We start from the raw sequence: 24373 nt of genomic DNA, 5'->3' as shown, positions 1-24373 counted from the left end.
GATGGCCAAGGGGCAAGATGGGATCCATGGCCTGGTCCTGGCTCTGGACGCCGGCGTCTTGAGCGGGCGGGTGGCGGCCCACCTGTCGAGGGCCAGACGAGATCTTCGAGTCAGGGCCTAGCCTGACCATGCCTGGCCACGCCTGGCCACGCACGGGTCAGGTTGGCAGCCTCAGCACAGCGCGCCAAAGCTCAGCATCAGGCCAAGCGTGTGGAGGTGGCCGCGCCTACGCTCAACTCGACTCGTGCGAGTGAGTGCAAGACCAGCCCAGCCCCAGCGTCGCAACCCTCAACCTTCGACTGCGAGCTGCCTTGGTGTCGCGCAGCACATTGCGTACCGCTCTCACGACCCTCGAGAAGCAGCCTCATCGTCCCCGAACACCGCAAAGCGGCACACGAAAGTTGACAGCAGGCAGCCATCCACCAGGCGATACGCTGCAATCGAGCCGCCGGGGGCAGGTGAGTCGACTCTCGCAGTTGCTGGGGAGCGCTCCGACGTGGGGCGCAAGGTATGGATACATTCTCGGATCAGCGCCGACTCGGCACGCCGAATCACCAGAGAGGCTACGCTGCTGCCGCTCCTCTGCGATGCCGTCGAGATCCGCGTCCAGTCGATCAAGGGGGCGAGCTTTCGGCAGGACTTGCCGACCGTGTCCGCCGCCTAGCCAATCGGCTTGATCTTGAAGTGCAGCGAAATCAAGCTGAAGATGAGGCACTGTCATCGTTCGTGGTCAATCATCACCAGTGCCACGCACAATCCGAGGCAAACGACCAAGAGAAGCCAGGTCAGCGTGTCGTTGCGATCGGCCAGCGACAAGGCAGCCCCCGCAACCTACCTTGAGGTCCTGGACAAGGTAATACATGACCCTCAACCCCTCGGGGTCCTCGCTGTCCTGCACGTCGACCAGCGAGCCAATCTTGGCCGTCTGTTCGAGGAGCGTGCGTGGGAATGGGATCAACGGGGTCAGAAGCGGTCACGCGGCTCCAGGTTGATGGCCTGGGCGGGCAGGCGCTGCCGTGCCGCCACAGAGCGCAAAAGATACCCACCTCGAAGGAGATGTGCTCGTTGCCCAGCCGGATCTCGAGCTCCTGCCTCCCGACAATGTTCTTCTTTGGCCACTTTGCGTCGTCTTCCCTGTCGTCCGCGTGGCGCAGCGGGCGAGGGCAGATCTTTGACAGTCAGCGGCAGTTCCTGTTCTGCTTTCGTAGGGCCGTGCCGTGTGCGACGGGGGGGGGGGGGGGGGAAGCGGAGCACTGACTTCATGATTTCGCTCTCCTCGACCAATCGTTTGAGTTCCGACACCATCAACGGAGAGATCCACACTGTGGCAGGGTGTGGCGGCAGAGTGGAGCGGGACAAGGTGTCAGAAGTGCGCGTGTGTTCGCCAAGAGCAGCATGGGCAGCTCCACGGCCACGCACTCTCTTTCCTGATGAGGCTGTCATTGCGGTAGTTGCTGTTGTTTGCATAGCGCAGGCGGCCCCTGCTGTACTCGAATTCGAGGAACTCGTGGCCGTGCTTGCCCTGGTGGCCGGTACTAAAAGGCGCGGTCGGTCGGTCGGTCGGTCGGCCAGTCGGTCGATGGAAGGAAGAGGAGGGGGGGTCAGGAAGTCAGCCGTCTGGGGCGCAGATTGGGGTGCAGGTGAGAGAGTTTGCGATCAAAGGCTCACTAGTACCTGACGTAGAAGTCAGACATTGTGTCGAGGGAGCCCGGCGTGGTTGATGCCGGTGGTGGTGGTGGTGGTGTCGGTGGTGCTGGCCGGCGTCGTCGAGTGGAGGAGGGAAGAGGTGGAAGGCATTGACAGAAGGGTTCGGGAAATGGAAGAGAGTCGAAGTGGGCGCCCCGCTGCCCGCGCGGGCCAGCCAGGCGCGCCTCTGCCATGTTGGATGGCTCGCGTGCCTTTGCCTCTTTGCCTTTGGCCGTTGGCCCCCACCCATCTCGCAGCCTCGCCGCCTCCCCCGCAAGCGCTTTCCTCCAATCCATCACTCTACTGCTTCGTGTCGCGCACTTCCATCACTGACTGACCCCACCACGGCATGCACTTCAGCCCGACAATACCACCGGCCAACGACAATGGCACCAACGACCACCTCGACCCAGTCCTGCTGCCCCGAGCGTACGAGCTGTCCCTCAACCACGACGACCACCTCCGCAGACGGCTGCACTACGACCCTCGCCTCCATCCAGCTTTCTCCTCGTCCTCCTCCGCGACGACAACGACAAGACTGAACTCGGCCGGCGGCCAAGACGGAAGCAACTCTACCTCGTTTCGCCTCGGCGACGATCGTCCTTCCAGTGTCGCCCAGGATAGCCTTTTCGCAGGCAGAGACGATGGACAAGCCACCCACCGATCCACTCGGCTCGTGGCTTTCACGGCGCCAGATGCGACCCAGCAGGATAGGCTGCACAAGATCTGGACAGACAGGTACGCTTCATCGTCGTGGCCGCCGCCACCGCCGTCGTCTCTTGCAGCTGCTCGCTTTCCGTCGGCCTCTGCGCCTGTGAATACTACTCATCTCTCCCTTCCGCGCCGAGATCTTTTACCTGCTGTCCGAAATCCCAATCCACGTTCCATCACCGCGCCGTGACCAGGGAACCCCTTGTCGCCCGCTCAGCGCCGTCGACCCGCGCCTGTGTCCCTCTGCACCATCGGATCTACTCATTGCCACCTCTCGCGGAACCGCGCTGACTTTGTCAGGTCTCTGTGCTATCATTCCCCTCGCTGGCCACAGGTTCGACGTCATCCACCTCCTCTCGTCGCTCCCTGCCAAGCCAAAGAGGACTACCGTCCCCAGCAGGACTGCTTCGACCTCCTCCCCTCCCTCGGACGACGATTCCGACGGCTTCTCGGACCTTCCCTCGGATTCCGACGACCTCTTCTTCCTCACCTCATCCGAGGCGGCCGATTACCTGCGCGACAAGAAGCGGAACCGTCTCGAAGACGAGCGACAGAAGCGTATCGCCGCCATCCTGGCGCTCGAACAGGGGGACCAGGCGGACCCGGCGCTCACGGCCGACGCGGCGACCGAGGCGCAGGCCGGGTTTCCGGATCAGACGCAGTACGAGCTGATGCAGCGCACCGCGAAAGTGTTGCTGCAGTCGACCAACCCGACGGTGCTCGAGATGAAGATCCTCGCCAACCACGGATCCGACCCGCGCTTCGCCTTCCTGCGAAAGGGGACCAAGCAGCTGTACCCGGACGTGTGGAAGAGGCTCCGTAGCGGGTCAAAGGAATGCGAGAGGCCGTACGACAATGTGAGGAGGGAGTTTGAGGGCGCTGCCAACTCGCCAGGTGACGAAGCTCAACCTGCTGCTGCATCAACATCATTTGCGGTCGGCATGGGTGCATCGCTGGTCGCGTACGACAGCGATTCGGAGAGCGAAGACGACGATGGCGACGAGGGAAAGGGCGACGCCAGCCAGATCAAGGCCGTCGCCAGTACCGACTCCGCCGCCTCGCAGCCAAAAGACACGGCCGACGATGCGCAGCTGCAGGGCCAGAACCACCACGGCGACGACGGCAACAACGGCGGGGGAAAGCCGCCGGTGGCTCCCACGTCCGACGATCAGGCGACCAACGAACTCAAACGCAAGGAGCGCCTCGAGCGCGCACGCGAGTGGGCAAAGAGGCGGAGAGCAGAAAAGGCAGCGATGTAGCCATGACCGCCGCCGCCAAATCCACGCCGACTGGGGGGCGAAGGAGGAGAGGAAAGGACCGGATCGTTCTGTCTCGGCACCGACGTCGGGCAAGGGCCGTGAGAGGATAGCATGGAGCGGTGATGATGATTGATACACGATGTTCCGTCATCGGTTGCGCAGCAGCGCCGCTGCGACGCCGCTGCCGTTTTTGAGGGTCGATTCCTAGCTAGAGGCGAGGGCGCCATGGGAGGGACCAGAGGTAGCGAACCAAGATGACCTGAAGGGACACATCAACAGAGTACATGATTGCGATGGCAGGAATAAGGCAGACAGGGAGCGACTGAATCTAGAGGAGCGAGGAAAGAGGGAACGAGGGGGCGGGGGGAGGGCGGCTACTAGCTTAGAAGCCCATGCCTCCCATGCCACCCATACCGCCCATGCCGCCCATGCCGCCGGCGGCAGGTCCCTTCTCCTCGGGCGCCTCGACGACGCAGCACTCGCTCGTGGTGAGGAGCGAGGCGACACCGCTGGCGTCGACGAGCGCCGTCTTGACGACCTTCAACGGGTCCAGGATACCGGCGGCGATCATGTCCTTGTACTCGCCCACCGATGCGTCGTAGCCGTAGGCGAAATCGCCGGGGTTTTCGAGCAGGCGGCCGACGACGACCGATCCCTCCTCGCCGGCGTTCTCGACAATGGTCCGCGCCGGTCGGGTGAGGGCGGCCTTGAGCATCGACAGGCCGAGCTGCTGGTCAAAGTTGGCCAGCTTGACGTTGTCGAGGGCAAGCGACGCCTTGAGGAGGGCGACACCACCGCCGGGCAGGACACCGGCCTCGACGGCGGCGCGGGTGGCGCAGAGGGCGTCGTCGTAGCGGTCCTTCTTCTCACCGACCTCGACCTCGGACGAGCCGCCGACCTTGATGACGGCGACACCGCCGCTGAGCTTGGCGAGGCGCTCCTGGAGCTTGGTGCGGTCGTACTCGGACGTGGTGGCGTCGTTGATGGCGGCGCGGATCTGCTCGCAGCGGTTGGCCAGGGCGTCCTTGTCGCCCTCGCCGTTGAGGAAGATGGTGTCCTCCTTGGTGATGGTGATGGAGCCGGTGCTGCCGAGCATCTCGGGCGTGGCGCGGTCCAGCTTGACCTCGAGCTCGTCGGAGAAGACGGTGCCGCCGGTGAGAATGGCGAGGTCGCCGAGGATGCTCTTGCGGTTGTCGCCGAACCCGGGCGCCTTGACGGCGCACACCTGGAGCTGGCCGCGCAGCTTGTTGAGGATGCACGCGGCGAGGGCCTCGCCGTCAATGTCCTCGGCAATGATCAGGAGCGGTCGGCGCAGCTGGGCGGCGGCCTCAAGCGTGGGGAGGATGTCCTGGAGCGCCGAGATCTTCTTCTCGGAGAGGAGGATGAGGGGCTTCTCGTACTCGACCTTGGCCGTCTTGACGTCGGTGATGAAGTAGGGCGAAATGTAGCCGCGGTCGAAGCGCATGCCCTCGGTGATCTCAATCTCGTCCTCGAGCGTCTTGCCCTCCTTGACGGTGATGACGCCCTCCTTGCCGACCTTTTCCATGGCGGTGGCGATCAGCTGGCCGACGTGCGAGTCGCCGTTGGCCGAGATGGTGGCGACCTGGGCGATCTCCTCGCTGGTGGTGACGACGCGCTTGTTCTCCTCGAGGTACTTGATGACGGCCTCGACACCGGCCTGGGTGCCGCGGCGCAGGTCCATGGGGTTGCAGCCGGCGGCAACGTTCTTGACACCCTCTGCGTAGATGGCGCGGGCAAGGACGGTGGCGGTGGTGGTGCCGTCACCGGCAACCTCGTTGGTCTTGTTGGCAACGTCCTGGACGAGGCGGGCGCCGAGGTTCTCAAACTTGTCCTTGAGCTGGATCGACTTGGCCACCGTCACACCGTCTGCGGGCCGACGCAAATGAATGGAGAGGGAGGAGGAGGAAAGAGAGGGAGAGAGAGAGGGAGAGAGAGAGGGAGAGAGAGAGGGAGAGAGAAAGGAGTGGAGCCGAGTGTCAGTAGGCCCAATTTGCTCGTCGACACGGCTGTAGGGACGAAGGCTGCGCGCTGCTACTCACCCTTGGTGATCTTGGGACCGCCAAAGGGCTGCTCGATGATGACGTTCCTGCCCTTGGGGCCGAGGGTGACGCTGACGGCGTTGGCGAGCATGTTGACTCCGGCGAGCATGGCGGCGCGGCCATCGTTGCTGAACTTGATCTCCTTGTGGGCGCTGTTGGCGAGCGAGGTGGAGAAGGCGCGGCTCTGCTGCTTGGCAGCCTTGCCGGCGACGTTCCTGAGCAGCGACATGGTGATGCTAAGAGTGTGGCGAGGGGAGGGTCGGAAGGGTGGGAATAGCGGTGATGATGGTGGTGGTGGTGGTGGTGGGTGGCGAAGAGGAGCTGGGGCGTGCGGGGCAGGATGACGGACGAGCAACCAAAGGGCGAGCGAGCGGCTGGCTGGCTGGCTTTTCTCCGCCTCGCGCGTCCCCCTCACCCTCACCCGGCTGACCCGAACCACGCCCCCATCCCAGCGGGGCGGGCACCAGGCCCGCCGTGGTTGCCGATTTCTTCCAGGAAGCAGGCACGGCTCAGCCCCGGGTTACGGAAGGAAGCTTTTCTTCCTTTTTCCCAAGGCTTCCGCGTGAGAGATTTGATTGCGACTGGAGGTCCTGGTTCAATCCGGCTTCTTACGCAGGACCGAGACTCTCAATCAATCTCGATCCCTGCCCACCGCCGCGCGGCTCTGGAAGATTCCAGGGCGAGAGCCTACGCTCACCAGGCCCGGTCAGACCGGGAGCCCCGGCCTCGGGCCCTGTTGGCCTTGCCCAGTTGCCTGGCTGCCTGCCTGCTGGCCCGCCCGTCCGGCCGCCTTTTTGCCTCGGCCAGCTTCGGGTATCCACCTTCTTGGCCAAATCGGCCCTTCTCCACGTTTCTTCAACGCTCCACCTCGCACCACCACATCTACCGCCGCCACCACCACCACCACCACCATCGTCATCGCTCCGTCTCTCCTTCGTACTCCCTGCCAGCCTTCAACAGCGACATTGCAAACATGGTGAGTTGAATTGACGGCCACATCGGCTACAGAACCAGCGCAGCACCCGTCATTGACACCTCCTTGTCTTTTCCCCCTCTAAACCGACCCGCAACTCGTTGCAGGCCACCCAGTCGACTATCCGCTCCATCAAGTCGGTCGTTCCGCTCCTCGACCGCGTCCTCGTCCAGCGCTTCAAGCCCGAGACCAAGACCTCGAGCGGCATCTTCCTCCCCTCTTCGGCCGCCTCGTCGCCCCTCCCCGAGGCCAGCGTCATCGCCGCCGGCCCCGGCGCCACCGACAAGGATGGCAAGCTCATCCCGCCCAGCGTCAAGGCCGGTGACAAGGTCCTTCTCCCCAGCTGGGGCGGCAACTCGATCAAGGTCGGCGAGGATGTGAGTGTCTCGCGTCTTGCTCGTTCCTCGGCGGGCAGAGGCGGAGAGAGGCAAGAGCCGCCCCTGCGCTCTTCTTGCCGCCTGCTTTGCTGCTCGAGCGCCCGGTGGGCATCTCTTCCGCAGGCTGCGCATGGCCGTTGCTGACCTCTATCGCATGCTTCCCTTCTGCTTTTCCCCTCCCACAGGAGTACCTCTTGATCCGCGACTCGGAGATTCTCGCAAAGATCACCGAGTAAGGGATCCTCGCTCGACTTCGTCCTAGTCCCTGTGCGCCTTCTCCTGATCGCAACATCTTGTAATACCATGCAAAACCAAAGGAAAGCCCGCCCATGGACTCGGCAAAGTGCGACCTGAAGCCTCTGTCTGCGCAGTGCTGCGAGCGTTACTGCCCCGGCGGCGGTGCCACGAGGGCGCCACGACGTGCTCGCCCGTTCCGGACGCCTCGCAGACATGTCGAGACCCGGTTGGCATCGTTGCGTCGAGCCCGGTGCGTGGCCGCACTCGGCGACGAGCGCTGCAGCCTAGATCGACTGCTTTGCATCCAAGCGGATCCGGCCGCGAATACAGTATTGGCAACGTGGACGACGCTACGACGCTCGGCGCTGACAGAGTACGAGCCTGCTCGCCATCTCGGTTGATCAAGAGCCTTGGAGACGGAACGAGTCGAACGTGTAGACGAGGTGGGAACGCGCTTTGAGCAGGAAGCATCCAGCACGGCCCGTACCTTGCGAGACCCCCTGTGCGAGCAGCTGGAGAGCAGGTCCGCTGCCAAGTCGTGCTCCATCTAGCGCCTTTCCAGGCTGCCGGCGTATGCCTCCCCCTAAAGGGTCGACCGGTTTGAGCCTCTCTCGGACCTGATGCAGGCTTGTTTGCTGGACACGCGGCCGACCTGAGCCTCTCCAGCTCACAAGGGCAGAGGCTGGCGCCGCACAATACGAGTGAAGTGAGTTCCGTCTCATGGTGCAGTACCACAGGACACCGCCCTCATCTAGGCTCTCCGACCCGCCGCTCGCACTCTGTCAGGCCTGCTCCTGGGCGCGGCATGGCAACGGGATCCCGGACGGCCGAGATGTGGACGGAGAGGCGAACAAAGGCCAGCAAGCGGTCCAGATACGCTTGCAAGCTTGCTTGCTCCTGGCCGCGAACCTCATTCTGGTCGCTGCAACGCCAAGTTGACCTCGGTTGTGCGGTGATCCACCCTCGAGCCCAAAGCCAACGTACGTCTCCGCGCAGCAGAAGGAAAGAAGGGGCCACGAAAGCTTGGTGAGCGAGGGGGGACCGGCAGGCCGTGCAGCGTATATCGATGTTCACTCTCTTGACTGCCGATTCTATTCTCGGCCATAGCCGCCGAGGCGCTTGGTCGATCTACATACAGTAGACGCAGGCGTAGGATGGCGGTGGTGACTCTACAGGCAGGTACAGTAGGTCAGCACGGCTCGTCGCTCCCGCTGCGAAGGGGGCCTCCGGAGTCCGCGACCCAGCGTCGTCTGCCCGCTGCCGATGACAAGAGCACCGTGCCTCGATGGGTGCCTGCTGCAGCGGCCGACGATCCACGACTGCGCGCGAGGCCGGCCAGGCCAGGCCTGCCAGGAACGATGAAGGACGCGGCGACGTGCCCAGCTGCGCTTAGCTTTTGCTTAGCCTCGACGGCGAGCTGGCCAAGCGAGCGAGCGAGCGAGATGCGGGCCGAAGCCATCAACTTCTCCTGCTCAGGCCTGCTCTGGATCCGACCGACCTACCTGCGGTCTTTCGCTGCCTTGGGCCGAGCCTAGGCTGGTTGATGCTGGTGCGGCCCTCCCGTCGATCCGTACGTGTCTGTGCGCCTCGGCTTGGCCGTCGACGGCGACGCGGTGCCCTCTGGGGTGCTTTGGCTTGTTGCTTGCTTGCTTGCTTGCTGCATTCCCCTCTCGGCTGACTTGGCCTAGCTTCTCTGACCGCGGCCGTGACCGCGTCATTGTGCAGGATTTGTAGTCGAAGCCCCGATGCGGAAGCATACGGACTACACCTGCCCCCCCCATGCCCCTTTGCCATCGGCCCGGCCCAATACAATCCAGTCGGGCGGCCGGCCTTTGGGCGTGCAGCGGGAGCGCGTCTACTTGCCTGTCTACACAGGCCGAGACGTTTAGCTAGGCTGGCCGTCGCAGGTTCGACAACGTACTGCACGACTTGCTGTAACGAGCCGGCCTCGTCTGCATCCTCCTCGCTGCCTCATGCTTCCTGCTCCACCACCATCATCACCACCATCCCCATTAGCCCGTTCGCCCGTCCGCCCGCCATCCATCCAGATCGGTCGACCTGTTCTTTCTCTCGTACATCCTCCACCATCCCTCCGAGGCCCACGTCCCGTCCAATCCCTCTGGCCCGCTGCGAGCCTTCCTCCTCCTCTTTCTCTCTCTCTCTCGCGCCGTTCGCTGCTGCCAGAGCGTACCGATACCCTTCCGGTCTCTATCAGAACGGGCAATCGCGCACATCTTCTAGCGTGTTCTTGCCTCCCCTATACCCGCCCCGGCTGCCAGGACACCACGGATCAGCTTCAGGTCAACGGGTGCCGCCCACCGACGCCCCATCGCCAGCATGTCGATCGCGCCGCAGGCCATTCATTCCAACCTCTCGCGCCCGCACCCCACCGACTCGCGCCTCCTCCAGAACCTCATCAAGGGCGAAAAGAGCTACATTGACAACCTCGCCTCTAGCTCGGCGTCCGCCTATGCCGCCGCCAGCGCTCTAGCCGCCTGGGGCACCTCGGAGGCGCCCGACATCGCCCGCGCATCCCAAGCGCTCGCAGAGGTGCTCGCGTCGGTCGCAGACGCAGAGAGGACCCACGTCCAGGCGCTCGAGGGCTACCGGAGCGCGCTCAAGGATGTCCTCGACCGCGAGCAGAGCATCCGATCCGTCGTGCGCGACCGCGACATCCTCGTCGGCCGGCTCATCAAGGCCAGCAAGAAAAAGGTCGGCAAGAAGGATCACGGGCTCAGCTACGATGAGCGCAACGAAAAGGTTCTCGCCGCGCAGCGCGAGCTCCATGCCTGCGAGCAGGTGCTCGCCAGCGAAGAGGCCGCCCTGGTCGGCGTCAAGCGCAGGACATTCAAAGAGGCGCTCACCATGCGCATGAAGACGCTCGGCGATGCCGGCGCGGCCATGGTCGACGCAGCAAAGGAGGCGATTCTGCTTCTGGACGAGTTTGACACGCACGGCCCGCTCCTCCAGGCCAGCGGAGGCGGCCAGTACGAGAGCATGTACGCCGACGAGGGCGTCGAGCACGGCGAGTACGATGATCACGGAGCGGAGCCAGACTTCCACGCTGGCGGCGGCGAGCACGGCGGGCACGACCACGCTGCCGTAAACGGCTCCGGTCTGATCCCAGACGGCCATGGCGGGTTCCTCAAGGATGTCCAGGGTGGGTCCCCGGGGGTCGTGCGTGCTGCTTGGCTCCTGTATCGAGGAAAGGAAACACTGACAATCTCTCTCCGACGCTCCCGCCCGTCCGATGTGCAGACCACCGCGAGCTGGACCCGCGCTTCTCGCAGCAATTTGACATTGCCTCGGTCACGCCTTCGCAGTCCGCATCGCAGGTGGTGCACAACGATCGCAACGCGGTGCCGCTGGGCCAGAGGTACACCTCGCAGTTCAACGACGTCGCGGAGCAGGAGGGCACGCCCTCCGACACAGACAGCGAGGAAGACTACAGGCGCGCCTTCATCGAGCCCCGCATGAACCTCCCGGCCCCGCACGAATTTGGCGTGGCAGCAGAGACCCAGGACTCGTACATCCCACAGTCGGCTGCCGCCGCCAACGCAAGCCGCTCCAACACGCGCAAGGCCAAGAAGGGCTCCAGCGGCCGGGCGCCCGCAGGCGGTCCAGCGCCCTCGCTTCCCGCCAAGGACGCCATGCCCTCGGTCCCGATGCCTCCGGTCCCGAGCGCCCCTCGCCTCGACGTTGCACAGGCGAGGAACTTTGGCCACATCCCAACAGCTCCTCCGCCCCAGACCGGCCGCGACGACGACACGTCGGATGATGAGACGCAGCCCAGGCGGAGCAGCTCCAACTGGGGACCTCGACCAGGACGCGTCAGCTACCAAGGTCCCGGTCGCGGACCCGCAAACGGCTCTGAAGATGGCATCAGCTACTCGGTCAAGCGCAGCGACTCGATTTTTGGCAAGGTCGGGAAACTCTTCAAGACCGACCTGCGGGACCCTCCATCTCGGGAGCGGGAGTCTTGGGATACGCGGACTGATCGCCTCTTGCAGACGCAGGACAACAAGCGCAAGGGCATGATCCGTAGGGCTGAGCCGGACAGCTCCGACGAGGAGCCTGATCCGCGCACTCTGGTCCGCCACGTCAACAACTCGAAGCCGCTCTGGGGCCGTGAGACCAACAGCGACGTCGGCATGAAGGGCAAGTTCATCCGCACTCCCAGCGTCAGCAGGATCACACCCGGTCCGCTGAGCAACCGAGCGCAGCAGGAGGAGGACGAGAAGCTGGCAGCCATCCGCGCGTCCGTTGTGGGCAACGGATTCGCCGGCCAGACGTCCAACTCCGGCATCGCCAGCGGTGCCGCCAGCGTCCGATCCAGCGGCACCAAGACCAAGAAGAAGAAGAAGAAGAAGCCTGCGACCGCTGGCAGCGAGATCGGCACCGCGCCTACGAGGACCAGCGCCAGCGCTGTCCCGGCCGTCCCCACCCAGGTCGTCGTGCCCGGCGATGCGAGCGCGGGCGTGCGTCACGCTGCCGCGCCCGCTCAGCCCGGGCTCTCGCGCAGCTCGACTCTGCAGAGTTCCGCAGGCAAGAAGAAGAAACGCACAAGCGTCCTCGCCTCGAGCGGTGCCGAAGCCGGCGCATCAAGCCCCCTGACCGCCTTCACGCCGTACGAGGGCAAGTACAGCACTGCCTCGTGGGTCGGCAAGCCCGCCAGTCAGATGACGGCGGCCGAGGCCGTGGCCATGGCCGGCGTTGTCCCCAAAGCTCCTTCGTCGCGACCCCAGTCGAGCTCGCAGCGCAGCCCGGCCTTGGATGGAGGCCTGCAGCCGTCTTCCCGCCCCGCATCGATCAGGTCGTCGGCCAGCAAGACTGCGCCCTTGAAGCCATCGCTCAAGGCGCCGAGCCTCAGCCGCGCCACGAGCAACAGCAGCTCCTTCTCTCCCAAGAAGGTCACGCCCACCGCTCCGGCCCAATCTTCTTCGCTCCGAAACGAGACGACGCCGGTGCAGGCGCCGCCTCCGCAGCCTCAGATGGCACCCGTCCCAACGGCACCTGCTCCCGTCACTTCAACGAATGCAGCCGCCGAGGCTGTAGCTGCAGCGACCAAGCCTGCAGTCAGCAGCGGTGCCGCAGCTCAGCCTGCCACTATCAAGCCACCTGTCACGACGAGCGCGGAGGCCAAGGCCACCGTTTCTCGTCCTGTCCCGAGCCTGGGCAAGGACGATGCCATCGACGGAACTGGACATCTCGACCTGCCCGTTGGTCGTGCGACGTCGGCAGAGGCCGGACCGCAAGGCGGCGTGGCTCAGTCGGGCAGCACTGTCGAGCCTCGAGATGCTACCAGTCAGTCAAGCAAGACGCCGATGCCCAAGCTCGATATGCCCAACTCGGAACCGTTCAAGATCGACCTCGAAAACCTGTCGAGGGCCGAGCTGCAGCGCCGCGGCTCGGCCTTGACCGAGTCCAGCGAGCCGTTCATGACGCCGTCGGCCGAGGAGACCTACCGCGCGTTTGTCCGAGCCGATGAGGCCAACCCGCAGCCGACGGAGCCCGAGGTATCCAAGCCGGCCGCCGCAGTCACTCGGGTGACCGACCGCAAGGTCTCTCTGCAGCCGAGCCGAGTCTACGGCGTCGGCGCGCCCGACATCAGCGACACCTCCTCCGAGGAAGGCTCGGCCTCTACGCACCAGCCCGGTCACGATGTCCGAGGCAGTCAGGGTGCTGTCCAGGCCGCTCAGGTCCAGGCCAATGCCAGCCTCGCGGATCCGGAGCACCGCCTCGATCCAGTCCTGACTGGCCTGTCCGCGGCGGCGGCGGCGCCCCCGATCTCGGCTGCTGCCGTTCTCCCGGAGCAGGCGGAGACCGGCAAAGACGCTGGTATGCTGACGGTCTCGCCCAGCAATGCCCACAGCGACCTTTCCGACGGCGTGGCCAGGCGAAAGAGCGTCCGCATGGCTCCGGACACCAAGCTGCCCCCGGACACTCCGACCGATGATTTTGCCACGCCCAAAGGAAACGAATACGGCGGCCAGGACCCGATGGCCGTTCGATCCGGCCAGACACCGTCGGCCCTGAGCAGCCGCATCGCGCCCCCGCCTGCCGCCCCCGCCCGCGTGTCGACCAAGGCCGACGGGCCGGTCGATCTCGGTGCGAGTCGCGAGCGATCTGGGTGGTCTACGCGTATCCGCGACCAGCCTAACGACTCGTCGAGCGACGAAGAGGCAGACGACGACGACGGCTACTCGCTGGCGCGCAAGGCGTTCGGCTCGGCGAGCAAGAGCTGGAGCGAGGCGACGGGTGGCAAGCCATCCAAGTCGTCCAAGGCGGCCTCGGTACGCTCAAAGGTCTCGACCTCGTCCAAGAAAAAGGCAAAGAGGCCTACGGCCGCTTCAGTGCTTGCGCCTGCGGCGACCGGTGGCGATGCCGCCTCGGTCGCATCGGCTCCCGCGTCTGCACAGGCACCGCCTTCGCTCTTTTCGATCAGCGCGCCTCCCCCTCTGTCGCAGACGAGCGAACTTGCCCAGGGCACGAGCCCGCAGCCCCAGGCTCAAGCCCAGTCTCAGGCGCCGGGAACCGGTGCAGGCGGCTACATGACCTCGGCCGATCTTCCGTCGTCGACGAGCGAGAGCAAGCCGGTCATGCCGCCCGTCCCTCAAGCCCCCGGCGTCACCGGGCAGAGTGCGATGACCGTCCCCGCCGCGCCGCCGCCGGCCGCTGAGTCTTCGTCGGGCGGCAAAGCACGCGGCTTCTTTGGCAAGCTCAAGAAGTTCAAGTAGCCGCCCGTCGAGACAAGCCTTCTCCGTTGTCGATCTTCCGCTCAGACTCGTCGATCAGGCCTTGGCCTGGTCTGGATTCCTTCCCTGACCCTGTCAATCTTCCGCTCAGACTCGTCGATTAGGCCTTGGCCTGGTCTGTATTCCTTCCCTGACCTCTTCGAGGACCGTCTTCCCCCTCTTGACCCACGCTCGTTGCCCATGACCTGAACCACCCTTCCTCTTCTACCCTGTGCCCTTCTTTCGGCCGTTCCTGCTCGGAGGATGCTTTCGTATCGTTGTCGTCCACGATTTCCCGCCCACGCTCTTTGCCTTGGCATCGCGCCTCTCGATAATACCTCTGCTGCTCCCGGTTTCGATGAGCGTCCGCCGTCTGGATTCGGCTCCGATGCTGGCTGTGTCCGTCAATCGTGCTTCCAATCGTGACAAAAGAGGCGTAAGGGAGACGTGAGGCAGAGGCGACGGCGTGGGTTGGACGGATCGTGGTGCAAGACGGGTGGCTTGCTGAGCGAAAGGGACGGGTATATGTACAAGGCCTGGTGCGTGGTGCGATCGGAGGAGAGCGCGGACAAATCTATGGCGACGGGCGGACGGAGGGGGGGTATCAGCAGCTGCACGAGTCTCTTGCCACGCCGAGGCCGTAGCCGACGTAGCCGCCCGTATCGGTGAGCGAGATGTTGCCCCTGCTGCTGTCGGCGGCGTGGGCAGCTGGTGCACCGCCTGGCATCCTGTCGCCGGGCCTTCGCACGCCGGGGCCCGTCTTTTGCCATAGCGACGGCGTCGAGATGATCTGTGCGTGGACGAGGGAGAGGGGCGGGAGATGGACCGGGTCAGGACGAGGTCAGGTTGCGGCCGATACGGACCTTGGGGTCGGTGCGGGGCGACTCACGGTGTTGACGAGCTCGTCGAATGCGCCGTTGACGCCGACGCCCTTTTTGGCGCTGCACTCGACAAAGAGGCAGCCCATCTTGTCGGCGAACGCCTTTCCCTCTTCGGTGGTGACGACGCGGGAAAACTCCTTGTCGACCTTGTTGCCGACGACAATCTTGACGACGTCCTGGCTGGTGGTGAACGTCTCGAGCTCGTTGAACCACGTGGGGAGCGAGTCGAACGTGTCGCGCTGGGTGACGTCGTAGACGACAATGACGCCCTGGGCGCCGCGGTAGTAGGACGAGGTGAGGGTGCGGAAGCGCTCCTGGCCCGCCGTGTCCCAGATGGAGAGCTTGAAGCGCTTGCCCCCGACCTCGATGCCCTTGATACGGTAGTCGACGCCGATGGTGGCCGACGTCTCCTCGGGCGAGAGGAACTCGTCGTCGGTGAAGCGCAACAGGAGCGACGACTTGCCCACCGACGAGGAGCCGATGAGCAGCACCTTGAGCGTGGGTATGTCGGATGGCGTGCCGGACATGGTGTGTGCGGGGCCGGATGTGGACGGCGGGTCAGTCGAGGATGTTGTGAGATGTTGCGCGCGGGCGAGTGCTGCGTTCGCCCCAAGGCCTGGGTAGTTCGTGGCGGTTGACGTTGCAGTCGTGATACGGGATCGTGTGCCGTTAGATTGATGGCGTGAACGAGAAGGGAAGAGGCTAGGAGTAGCGGCAGTGGTGGTGGTGGTGGTGGTGGTGGTGATGGTGGTGGTTGGTGGCGGTAGTCTGCTTGCCTTTGGGCTGCCTTTCACAGCGCGAGGGCAACCGTTCGCTGCCGCCCGGTGCGTGGGGCTCGCAAAAGTGGAGCACCAACCAGGCAGGGCTCAACAGAGACCGAGACAGCGAGCCAGGGGGGTCGCCCAAGTGGGTCAAGGGTCTACGTCACACCACAACTCTCTCGACACTCGCCCGAGAGAGTCATCACGCAGCCTCGATTGGCAGTCCCGCAGATTTTTTTCTTTTCTCTTTTGCTTCTTCGGCGCCAGCAGAGCATGGCTCCATGGCCTCGCTCCCACCTTCTTCGTCTCTCCAACCACCACCACCTCTGTTTTTACACACGCCACACACCACACAAGCTTTGTCTCGAACAAGCACAATTCTGGTCTGCGGTCCGCGAGGAGCAGGGGCGAGAGCTGGCCGGTGCTTTGCGGCTGGTTGGCTGCAGATACCTGGCTCGCCTCGCCGCCGCTCTCGTGCCCGCTCGACCTGGACGGCAACAGCTTTGTTGATCCTTCCTGAAACGCCATCCTGAGCCTTTTGGAGGCTCAGAATGACGCATCGGGGACGGAATCGCCTACGCTGGGGTCGTCACTGCCTTCATTCCTGCCTTGACACGTTGCGGTCGCCGCCTTCCTGTTTCTCTGTTCTTGACGAAGCCGGGACCGAGACGACTCTGCGAGCAACCGACGCGACATGCTGTCGGCGCAACGGCTCGAAAGTAACCGGCGACCACCATCCATCCAGAGAGACCCGCAAAGGACCGCTTAACCTTATTGCAGCCCCTTTCTGACCCTCCTCGCGGGGGGGCCCCAGAACACGCTGTAGGGAAAGTCCCCGGACACATCCACACCACCACCATACGGACAGGTACACGCGGTTGGCAAGCCTCCAGCTCCATCGCCCTCCCGCTCTGTCGTCTCGCGACGCAGGTGAGGGGGGGCGGGCTCCGTCGTGGCTGCACGAGGCGACCGAGAGGGGCAGCGCCATGGGGAGAGCACAGATCTGTTTGGAAGGGCGTCCGGATCCAGAGACTCGCATCGCGGAAAGCGGCCGTCACCGTAATGGTACGACTCGATCTCGCCGAGCCGGTCCGGCCCCGACGTTTCCGGGCATCTTGCTTCTTTTTCACCCTGCTGCCCTTCGCTCGCAGGTCGTCTTGGCGGCTGCGTGCGGCTATGCTGCGACTGGAGGTGGATGCGCACCTGGCGAGAGGCCTTACGGAGAGACCTGGCCGTCGCTCGACCCGGATCACCGTCCTGGAGCTCGCTGGGGAACCGAGGTCAGTAGTCGCGGCTGCGGCGAGGGAGGGGAACCATGGAGGGGCGGTCTCTGTCGCGCTGCTCCGCTCGCGGTGCGGCGCGAGGCGAGGGCTGGTGCGACGTCCCCCTGTCCGTTTACGCGGGCGGGATCAGGCTAGACGTCGTCTTCACCCGTTCCCTTATTTCGCCACCGCCCCTTTCTCCCCTTTCTCTCGCATCCACCGACCAACATCTCGGAAGTACCCTGCGCGCGTACGGGGCACCGAACCGGGGAGACGGATCCAACCCTCGTTTCCGTCTGGCCTCGTTTGAGCCTCACTTCGCCATCACCTCGACCGCACCTGGTCTCAGTCGATGACCTTTGGGATCTCGTCTTGCACAGTTGCGTCCTTGGGCCTGCGAGGGCATCGTGGGAGAAGGATAGAGATCGGGGGACGACGCGGGAGGTCCGCTCGAGGCGCTCAACGGCGCGCGGTCTGGCAAAGATACGAGCCTCCGTGCACCGAGCCTCGTTGGACCTCCCCCGCGCGTCCCTCTGTCTCTCTTCTTCTCTCGTCCTCTGCAGTCCTCTCCCGAGGTTCGCCCGCAGACAGATCAACCAGTCTCGATGCCCACACCCCTTCCTCATCGCCCACTGGTGCGATTGAGATGCTCTGATTTCGTTCGTCATTCTCCCTTTCGTCTCCGTCGGTCCCCCCTTTTCCCCTCGGGGTCGGGGGGGAATCGGCGCAGCAAAGGCTGATAGTCATGCGGTCACCGTGCCCCCCTCACCCCCACCCCCCGAGAAGATTCTTCGACCCGGGGTGTGACTGAGCGAGGCACGGCAACTCAACGGGGCTTACTCTTGCGTCGGTCTCTCTGCCCTCTGGTCTTGGTCGCTCGGTTCTTTCGAGTCTTGATCGCGCCGCCACACCAGCCTTGCCCCGTCGGTCTCGTCGCCGCCGTCTTCTTCTCGCCATCGTCGGGGAGGTGGATCAGGGCAGGGGCCCCCGCCTCCCTTTGCCACTTCTCTCTGTGTCTGTCTCGCGTCGTCTTCGTCACGCCGTAGCGTACGGCCCTGCTGCATTCGTGTTTCGGCATCGTCGCGGTAGAACGCTGCGCTTCAGCTGTCGAGCCTCGTCGAAGGCGTCCTCTATGAATCGATTCCCCATCTCCGCCCGCCTCGTTTGGCGCCGCTTCCTTGCCCATACTCGACCACGACCGACTGTCGTCCTGACCGCCTGCTCTGAACACCGTGCCGCCGCATCGAGACCTTGTTCAGCCCTGCTGTCCAGCCGGACGCTGCATGCCGGCGGGCCCGCCCTGCTGTGTGTTGTTGCCCTTGTTCGGCTGCTGCTGCGTCTGCTGCTGCTGCTGTTGGGGCTGGGGAGGACCCGGTCGGACCTGGGTCTGGGGCGAGTGGACGCCGACGGGTCGCTGCTGTCCGTTGAGGTTCGGGTTCTGCTGCCCGTACTGCTGCTGCGCCTGCTTGTAGAGCTGCAGGGCGAGGCCGTTGATCTGTCGTTGCGCAAGGGTGAGAGGACGAATGTGGGTTTGGGGTCAGCCGAGAGGCGGCCACGGAGCAAAGAATGCGGCACTGGCAAGGCAGGGTTAATTGTTGGGATGGCCGTCGGTACTCACCTGCTCCTGGCTCAGGTTCGAGGTGGCCAGCGAGATGGCGAGCTGCTGCTGCAGCGCCTGGATCGTGCTCGGCATGCCGGCGGGTACGCTGTTGCCGCTCGTCTGCGCCTGGCCCATGGCCGGACTCGCCGAGTTCATGGCGCGCTGCTGTTGGACGTTGGCTGGCTGCGGCCTCGGCGTACCACCCAGCGGCCGCACGCCGCCGTACTGCTGCTGTTGAGGCTGCCCCTGCGGTGGCGCCTGCTGCTGCTGCTGCTGCGGCGGCGGCGGCGCAGCGCCGGACTGCTGCTGCTGTTGCTGCTGCATCGGGCGGACCTGCTGCTGCGGCTGCTGCTGTTGCCGCTGTTGCATCTGGGCCTGAACCTGGGCCTGCTGCTGCTGCTGTTGCTGCTGTTGCTGCTGAGGCATGGGCGTCGGCACCGCCATCGGGCGCTGGGCAGCCAGTTGGCTGGCCTGGTTGGCCGCCATCGTCGAAAACGCCGCCTGGGCCTGCGAGACCGAGAACTGCATCGCCTTGGCCTGCTGCTGCTGTTGCTGGTTCCGCAGCTGCTGCTGTTGCTGTTGTGCGGCGGCGGCAGCGGCCAGCTGCGCCTGGTACTGCTGCTGCTGCTGAGGCGTGAGCTGCTGCATCTGTTGCGCATTGAGCTGCGGCGGTCGCGGCGGCTGGAGGTTGTTGATCATCGGCGGCGGACGAACCTGCTGCTGCTGCTGCTGTTGCTGCTGTTGCTGTTGTTGCTGCTGCTGCTGCTGGATCTGGGCGTACAGGTTCTGCATCTGCTGATTGGCGTGGGCCTGTTGCACCGGATTCGATGTTGGCTGCGACTGCGGAACGGGCCCGGTGGACTGCTGCTGCTGCGGCACGTTCTGTTTCTGCCCTTGCGCCTGAGGCATCTGCTGATGTTGCTGTGGGTGTTGCGGCATCTGCGGCTGGCCCTGCATCTGGCCTTGCTGCTGCGGCATGGATGTCGCTTGCTGCGGCGCGTTCCTCTGGTTCTGAGCTTGAGCCTGAGCCTGAGCTTGCGCCTGCGCCTGCGCCTGAGCTTGAGCTTGCGCCTGGGCTTGTGCCTGTGCCTGGGCCTGTTGCTGTGCCAAGAGCCTCTGCTGCTGTTGCTGTTGCTGCTGGTACGCCAGGTGCGCGCGTTGCTGCTCGTAGTACTGCCGCAGCGCCGCCTGATCCCGCTCGGCTTTGAGGGCGCTAAGCGCCTGGGGCGTCGCCGCCGGACCCGCCTTGATCTGGGCGTGGGTCTCGTGCGAGTTGAGGTTGACCTTCTTGGCCTGCGAAGACTGCTGCGACTGCTTGCCCGCCTCGCGCTTCTTGGCCGACCGGCGCATCATCTCGAGCAGGTTGACCCTGCGCAGCTTCTTCTTGGAGCCGTCGTACCGCGTGCCGAGCTTCTTGTTGATCTTGTCGCGTTTGGCCGTCAGAGCGTTGGCGGCACCGCCGATGCCCGGGGAGCTGCTGTCCTTGGCCGCGCCCTTGTCGTCTGACGACGCTGCGCCGGCAACAGCGCCTCCCTTCTTGTCCGAGGCCGCCGAGGCAGAAGACGAGGACTGCGGCGGTGGGGCCAGCTGCGGAGGTCCCGGTGGCGGCTTGCCCTCGTCCGCGGCTTGCTGGATCCGCTTGCACCGATCGTAGCAGTCCCACGGCTCGCGTCGATCGGTGGCCACCGTGAGCCGGGTCGAGTTGAAGAGGTCCGAGACGAGCGACCAGTTGTTGTTGTACTGCTTTGCCAGCGCCAGCAGGTAGCCATCCTCCTCCGGCGTCCACATGAACATGGCCGCTCGGGCGTCGGGCGAGGCGGGCGAGGCAGGAATGCCCGTCGAGGAGGGGACAGGGTCACGCAGCGCCTTGCTTGTCCGGCGCGACGCGAAGAGGAGGGACCCGGGCAGCTGAGGCGCTCCAGGCATCTGATCCATCCCGTCGGGCATGCCGCGCAGCGGATCCGACTGCTCCGCGGCGATGATCCAGTCGCAGTCGTCGATCCACCTCCCCTGCGCCCGATTCTTGGAGGGCTCGAGCGTGCTGACCAGCAGCGGCTTGGAGTCGAGCAGCTTGGTGACGTGCGTCAACCTCGGGGGCTGGTTGAGACTACCTTCGTCCCAGCGTCGGTCGCTCTTGGTCGACGCATCGGGAGCAGGCGGACCGCCATACATGGGCAGCTCCGGAAACATCTTGCTGAAGCTGAGCTCGTCAGGCTGCAAGGAACCGACAGCAGAGGGCAGGTCAGTCACCTCGATCCCGAGCATGGCGGCCGCGGCCTCGGGGTCGAGAGACTCGAGCAGTGCGGCGGGCGAGACGATCGTCGCCCCGACATCCATCGAGAAGATCGGCGCGCGCAGGGTGGTGACGAGATGAGGCGGGAGCTCGGTGGCGAGGGTGACGTCCTTGCTCTGCGCCTCGCTCCGGATGCCGGAACTGGCAGCCTGCTGCGCATCCGACGACTTGCCAGCGCCGCTTTCGCCGCCGAGGGGGACGTTGACCTTTGCATCGGCGGTGGCAGGACCCTGGTCCGCCAGCGCCGGCATCGGCGTTGGGGTGGCCCTCCGCTCGTGGACGACTTCGACGGGCGGTGGCTTCGAGGGCTCTCCAGTGACCTCGTCCGCGCCCGTGACATCTCTGGACACAGCATCGCCGTCGCCATCATCGTCCTCGCCCTCGGCATCCATGTCGTCCTCCCCGTCGGCATCGACGTCGGCCATCGTTGCGTCGGTGTCCTGGACCGCTTCGTCGACAGCAGCTGCAATTGCCGGGTCGCCGGCGGCAGCGCTCTCATCCGCGGGTGGATCCTGGAAAGAGACGTGAGCCGCTGCCGATTTCGCGGGGGCAGCAGCAGGAGCGGATGACCCGGCGTCTGTCGACGGCTCCGCTGGCGTCATCTCGACGTCGTCCGAGTCTGGCGCACGAGCTGCAGCCTGGCGGACGTCGTCCTGGGAGCTCTTGGGGGCTGCCGGCGAGGTAGCATGCCTGCGAGGCCCTCTTGCCGAGATGCAGAAGGCGGCGCGCTCTGCCGGCGTCCTGGCCCGGTGCCAGGCCGCGATCTCGTGGGCGAGCTGGAACGCGACCGCAAGCTTCCACCGCCTCTCCTCCTTGTAGTCGGTCTGGAGCCACTTCATCTCCTCCAGCAGATGATCCCAGTGCGACTTGTGGACCACGGGACCCTTCTGCTTCTTAGGCTGGCGAAAGCTCCACTCCCCCTGCGCCTTGAGCTTCTCGATCCGCGCCATGGCCCGGACAAACCTCTGCTCCGTAAAGGCCACCTTCCAGTCGCTCGTCATGAGGCACTTGTCGGCTTTGCCGACCATGCCGGCACCCGGGCTCGCCCGCGCCCTTACGTACCAACGCCAAAGATCCGCCTGGCCCGATCCCGCAGGGCCGATGTTCATGGCCGACCGGAAGGCGGCGGCAGCGCCAGGGCCGAGAGATGCAATGCCGTTCGAGGCGCCAGGGGGCGGGACCTTGCGGCCGCTGCGGTGATGAATGGCGCCTCCGCCCACGCCGCCGCCGGTGATCCTGCGGTTCGGATCCGGGGGCAGCGGTCGAAGCGAGGCGGCATATGTAACCGAGAGCGGATTGGGAGCAAGGGCCTGCAGAGTTGGGTGGAGAGGCGGGGCCTCAGCTAGGTCGGGAAGGATGGGGACCGAGGTCGGCGATGGTGGCAGTCGGAGCCCGGGGCCATCGCTGGCGGCCGGCGGGAGCAGACCCGGAGCCGGCGATACGGCCTTCTGGATCGAGCCGGGGAGGGCTGTGCTCTTGTCGGGTGACGGAACCTCGACCTTTGAGCTTGACTTTGTCGGGCTCAATGTTGCCGCTGCCGCCGCTGTCGCTGCCGTCTGAGCGCCCATGGCAGCGTGAGGCGGGACTGGTGCCGATGGCGTCTGCATCGCAGCCCCTGCCGGATCTTGCAGCGTGAGGCCGCTGCCGGATGAGACTGCAGCCTTTGTGGCAGCTTCGACCAACGATGACGAGGAAGCGGAGAGAGGGGCCGCAAGGGGCGTGGTGGGCGTCGTGACGGCAGCGGCCGGCATAGCTGGCAGCGGTTGCGACTGCAAAGAGGCAGCTGTCGTCACTGTTAGAGGCTGGATGCTGGTCGCTCCCGAGATGCGGGCTCTTGCCTGGACGGCCGAGGCTGCCTTGGCAATCGCTGCGCTGCGAAGCACCGCTGCCTTGGTCAACAGCTCCTGCTCCTTTTGCCGTTCACGCTCGCGGTGGGCTTCGAGGGCGGACGCCATAGACGCCGACGTCGATGGTGTCGGGGGAGGCGCAAGCTCAACGGGACCCGTTCCGAGCTCCTCGACGAGTCGGTCGCGGAGCAGCTTGGGCTGTGGCAGGTCATGCTCGCGGATCGACTTGCCCTCGTCATCCTGCGATAGTCGGTAGGTGTGCAGGAAGGCGACGACGTGCTCTCTGGCGTCGTCGGCGGGCAGCGCGAGGGAGCTCTTGGGCAGCTTGGCGGGGCAGCCTGGGACATCGTCCCTGTCGTACGCCTCGGTCATGAAGAGGAGCTCGCGAAGCTCCTCGTTGTGGGCTTCTTGGAGCTCACGCAGCTGCTTCTGCTTGTAGTCGGCGAAGGCATCGCGTAGGTCCTCGAGCGTGACCATGCTGGTAGATGCAAGCGCATTCCAGTCGTTTGGATCGAGCGAGATGGCGGAGAGTGCAAGCGCGGCGGCGGCGGCCACCGAGGCGGGATGGGTCACCGCGGCATGCTGCTGCTGCGGCTGCTGCTGCTGCTGCTGCTGGGTCGGCGTGAAGGGCTGTGGATGAGGCGTGGAAGCGCTGTTGGTGGGTGTTGGTGCCGATGTGGGTTGGAGCGACAGGGACAATAGCTGCTGCTGCGGCTGCGGCTGGGATGGTGGCTGCGATGGCGGATGTAGGTGGATGGAAGGCTGCGGCTGCGAAAGCGACAGGGATCGCGACAGCGGCTGCGACTGGGCCAGCGAATGCGATCGCGACTGGGGCTGGGACTGGGGCAGGGGCCGCGGCTGTGTCGGTGTCGGTGTCGATGTCGATGTCGGTGTCAGTGCTGGTGCTGATGCTGGTGCTGGTGTCGGTGTCGGTATCGGAGCCGCTGTTGGTGTTGGTGTTGGCGTTGGTGTTGGTGCCTGGGCCTGGGCCTGTATTTGGGGCGGCTGCTGCGGCTGCGACTGCGACTGCGCCTGCGGTGGTGGCTGAGACTGAGACTGTGGAGCCGCTGGCGGCCGCTGGTTCTGAGCGCTGGAAGCTATCGGCGCCGCTCCTGACGGCATGCCGTGAAGGGAAACGGCCGAAGCGGGAGGAGGTTGGGTAGGCCGCGATGCCGCGGGCTGCGAAGAGCCCGGGTCGGCGGCAGGAGCCATGGCGCGCCGCGGGTGAGCCAGGGCGGGCGGCTCTGGATGGAAACGCGGGTCGACAAAGTGAGCTCCCAGCCGCGGTCGATGCGTGTGCGCCTGGCAGCCGGTGCGCTGTGGACGTTCGAAGGGCGCGGCGCACAAAGGTCGGCGCAGCGCGAGTCGGGGATGAATGAAGGCGATGGCAGGCGTTGGTGAGGGTGGTTCGAGGTGAGACGAGATGGTGGTGCCAGAGTCTCTGTTGACCTGCCGCTGTGGCTCGCCCGCCGTTTTCCCCCTCCATCCAACTCGATCCGCGTCCGGATCCGAAATCCAGCAGCGTGGCGTGGCCTGGCCTGCCATGCGACGCGTGGGGCCGACCGGTTCCCCCAACCTGATTGCTCTCGACGGACGGCCTTGGCGCATCCACCCACCGTCCATCCGCATCCACGTATCTGGACCGCTCTCATCTCGACGACAGCGGCGACATCAGACGGCGATGCAACGCCG

The 24373-nt window shown here is 65.2% G+C and overlaps 8 protein-coding genes across 8 annotated transcripts; 4 read left to right on the top strand and 4 right to left on the bottom strand.

Annotated features, from left to right (window-relative positions):
* Positions 1-660: 660 nt before the first annotated feature.
* PFL1_02579 (uncharacterized protein) lies at positions 661-1694 on the bottom strand (the record flags this gene model as incomplete). Its single annotated transcript, XM_007880095.1, has 6 exons — positions 661-714; positions 836-925; positions 1047-1134; positions 1259-1322; positions 1420-1535; positions 1669-1694. 6 exons carry the CDS (start codon positions 1692-1694, stop codon positions 661-663), a joined length of 438 nt encoding a protein of 145 aa, XP_007878286.1.
* Positions 1695-2035: 341 nt separating this feature from the next.
* On the top strand, positions 2036-3656 carry PFL1_02578 (uncharacterized protein; the record flags this gene model as incomplete). The annotated part of the gene is made up of 2 exons (XM_007880094.1): positions 2036-2424; positions 2732-3656. The coding sequence occupies 2 exons, from the start codon at positions 2036-2038 to the stop codon at positions 3654-3656; spliced, it is 1314 nt and encodes a 437-aa protein (XP_007878285.1).
* Positions 3657-4038: 382 nt separating this feature from the next.
* On the bottom strand, positions 4039-5945 carry PFL1_02577 (uncharacterized protein; the record flags this gene model as incomplete). The annotated part of the gene is made up of 2 exons (XM_007880093.1): positions 4039-5543; positions 5717-5945. The coding sequence occupies 2 exons, from the start codon at positions 5943-5945 to the stop codon at positions 4039-4041; spliced, it is 1734 nt and encodes a 577-aa protein (XP_007878284.1).
* A 744-nt stretch (positions 5946-6689) lies between these two features.
* On the top strand, positions 6690-7302 carry PFL1_02576 (uncharacterized protein; the record flags this gene model as incomplete). The annotated part of the gene is made up of 3 exons (XM_007880092.1): positions 6690-6692; positions 6797-7066; positions 7252-7302. 3 exons carry the CDS (start codon positions 6690-6692, stop codon positions 7300-7302), a joined length of 324 nt encoding a protein of 107 aa, XP_007878283.1.
* A 1155-nt stretch (positions 7303-8457) lies between these two features.
* On the top strand, positions 8458-8838 carry PFL1_02575 (uncharacterized protein; the record flags this gene model as incomplete). The annotated part of the gene is made up of 1 exon (XM_007880091.1): positions 8458-8838. The coding sequence occupies one exon, from the start codon at positions 8458-8460 to the stop codon at positions 8836-8838; it is 381 nt and encodes a 126-aa protein (XP_007878282.1).
* An 802-nt stretch (positions 8839-9640) lies between these two features.
* Positions 9641-14040, top strand: PFL1_02574 (uncharacterized protein; the record flags this gene model as incomplete). The annotated part of the gene is made up of 2 exons (XM_007880090.1): positions 9641-10463; positions 10562-14040. 2 exons carry the CDS (start codon positions 9641-9643, stop codon positions 14038-14040), a joined length of 4302 nt encoding a protein of 1433 aa, XP_007878281.1.
* Positions 14041-14641: 601 nt separating this feature from the next.
* Positions 14642-15445, bottom strand: PFL1_02573 (uncharacterized protein; the record flags this gene model as incomplete). Its single annotated transcript, XM_007880089.1, has 2 exons — positions 14642-14827; positions 14927-15445. 2 exons carry the CDS (start codon positions 15443-15445, stop codon positions 14642-14644), a joined length of 705 nt encoding a protein of 234 aa, XP_007878280.1.
* Positions 15446-18196: 2751 nt separating this feature from the next.
* PFL1_02572 (uncharacterized protein) lies at positions 18197-24226 on the bottom strand (the record flags this gene model as incomplete). Its single annotated transcript, XM_007880088.1, has 2 exons — positions 18197-18436; positions 18560-24226. 2 exons carry the CDS (start codon positions 24224-24226, stop codon positions 18197-18199), a joined length of 5907 nt encoding a protein of 1968 aa, XP_007878279.1.
* Positions 24227-24373: the final 147 nt, after the last annotated feature.

This window comes from Pseudozyma flocculosa (assembly GCF_000417875.1).
Source record: "Pseudozyma flocculosa PF-1 unplaced genomic scaffold scaffold00007, whole genome shotgun sequence".
Lineage (NCBI taxonomy): Eukaryota > Fungi > Basidiomycota > Ustilaginomycetes > Ustilaginales > Ustilaginaceae > Pseudozyma > Pseudozyma flocculosa.
This window is presented reverse-complemented; position numbering and strand designations above follow the sequence as displayed.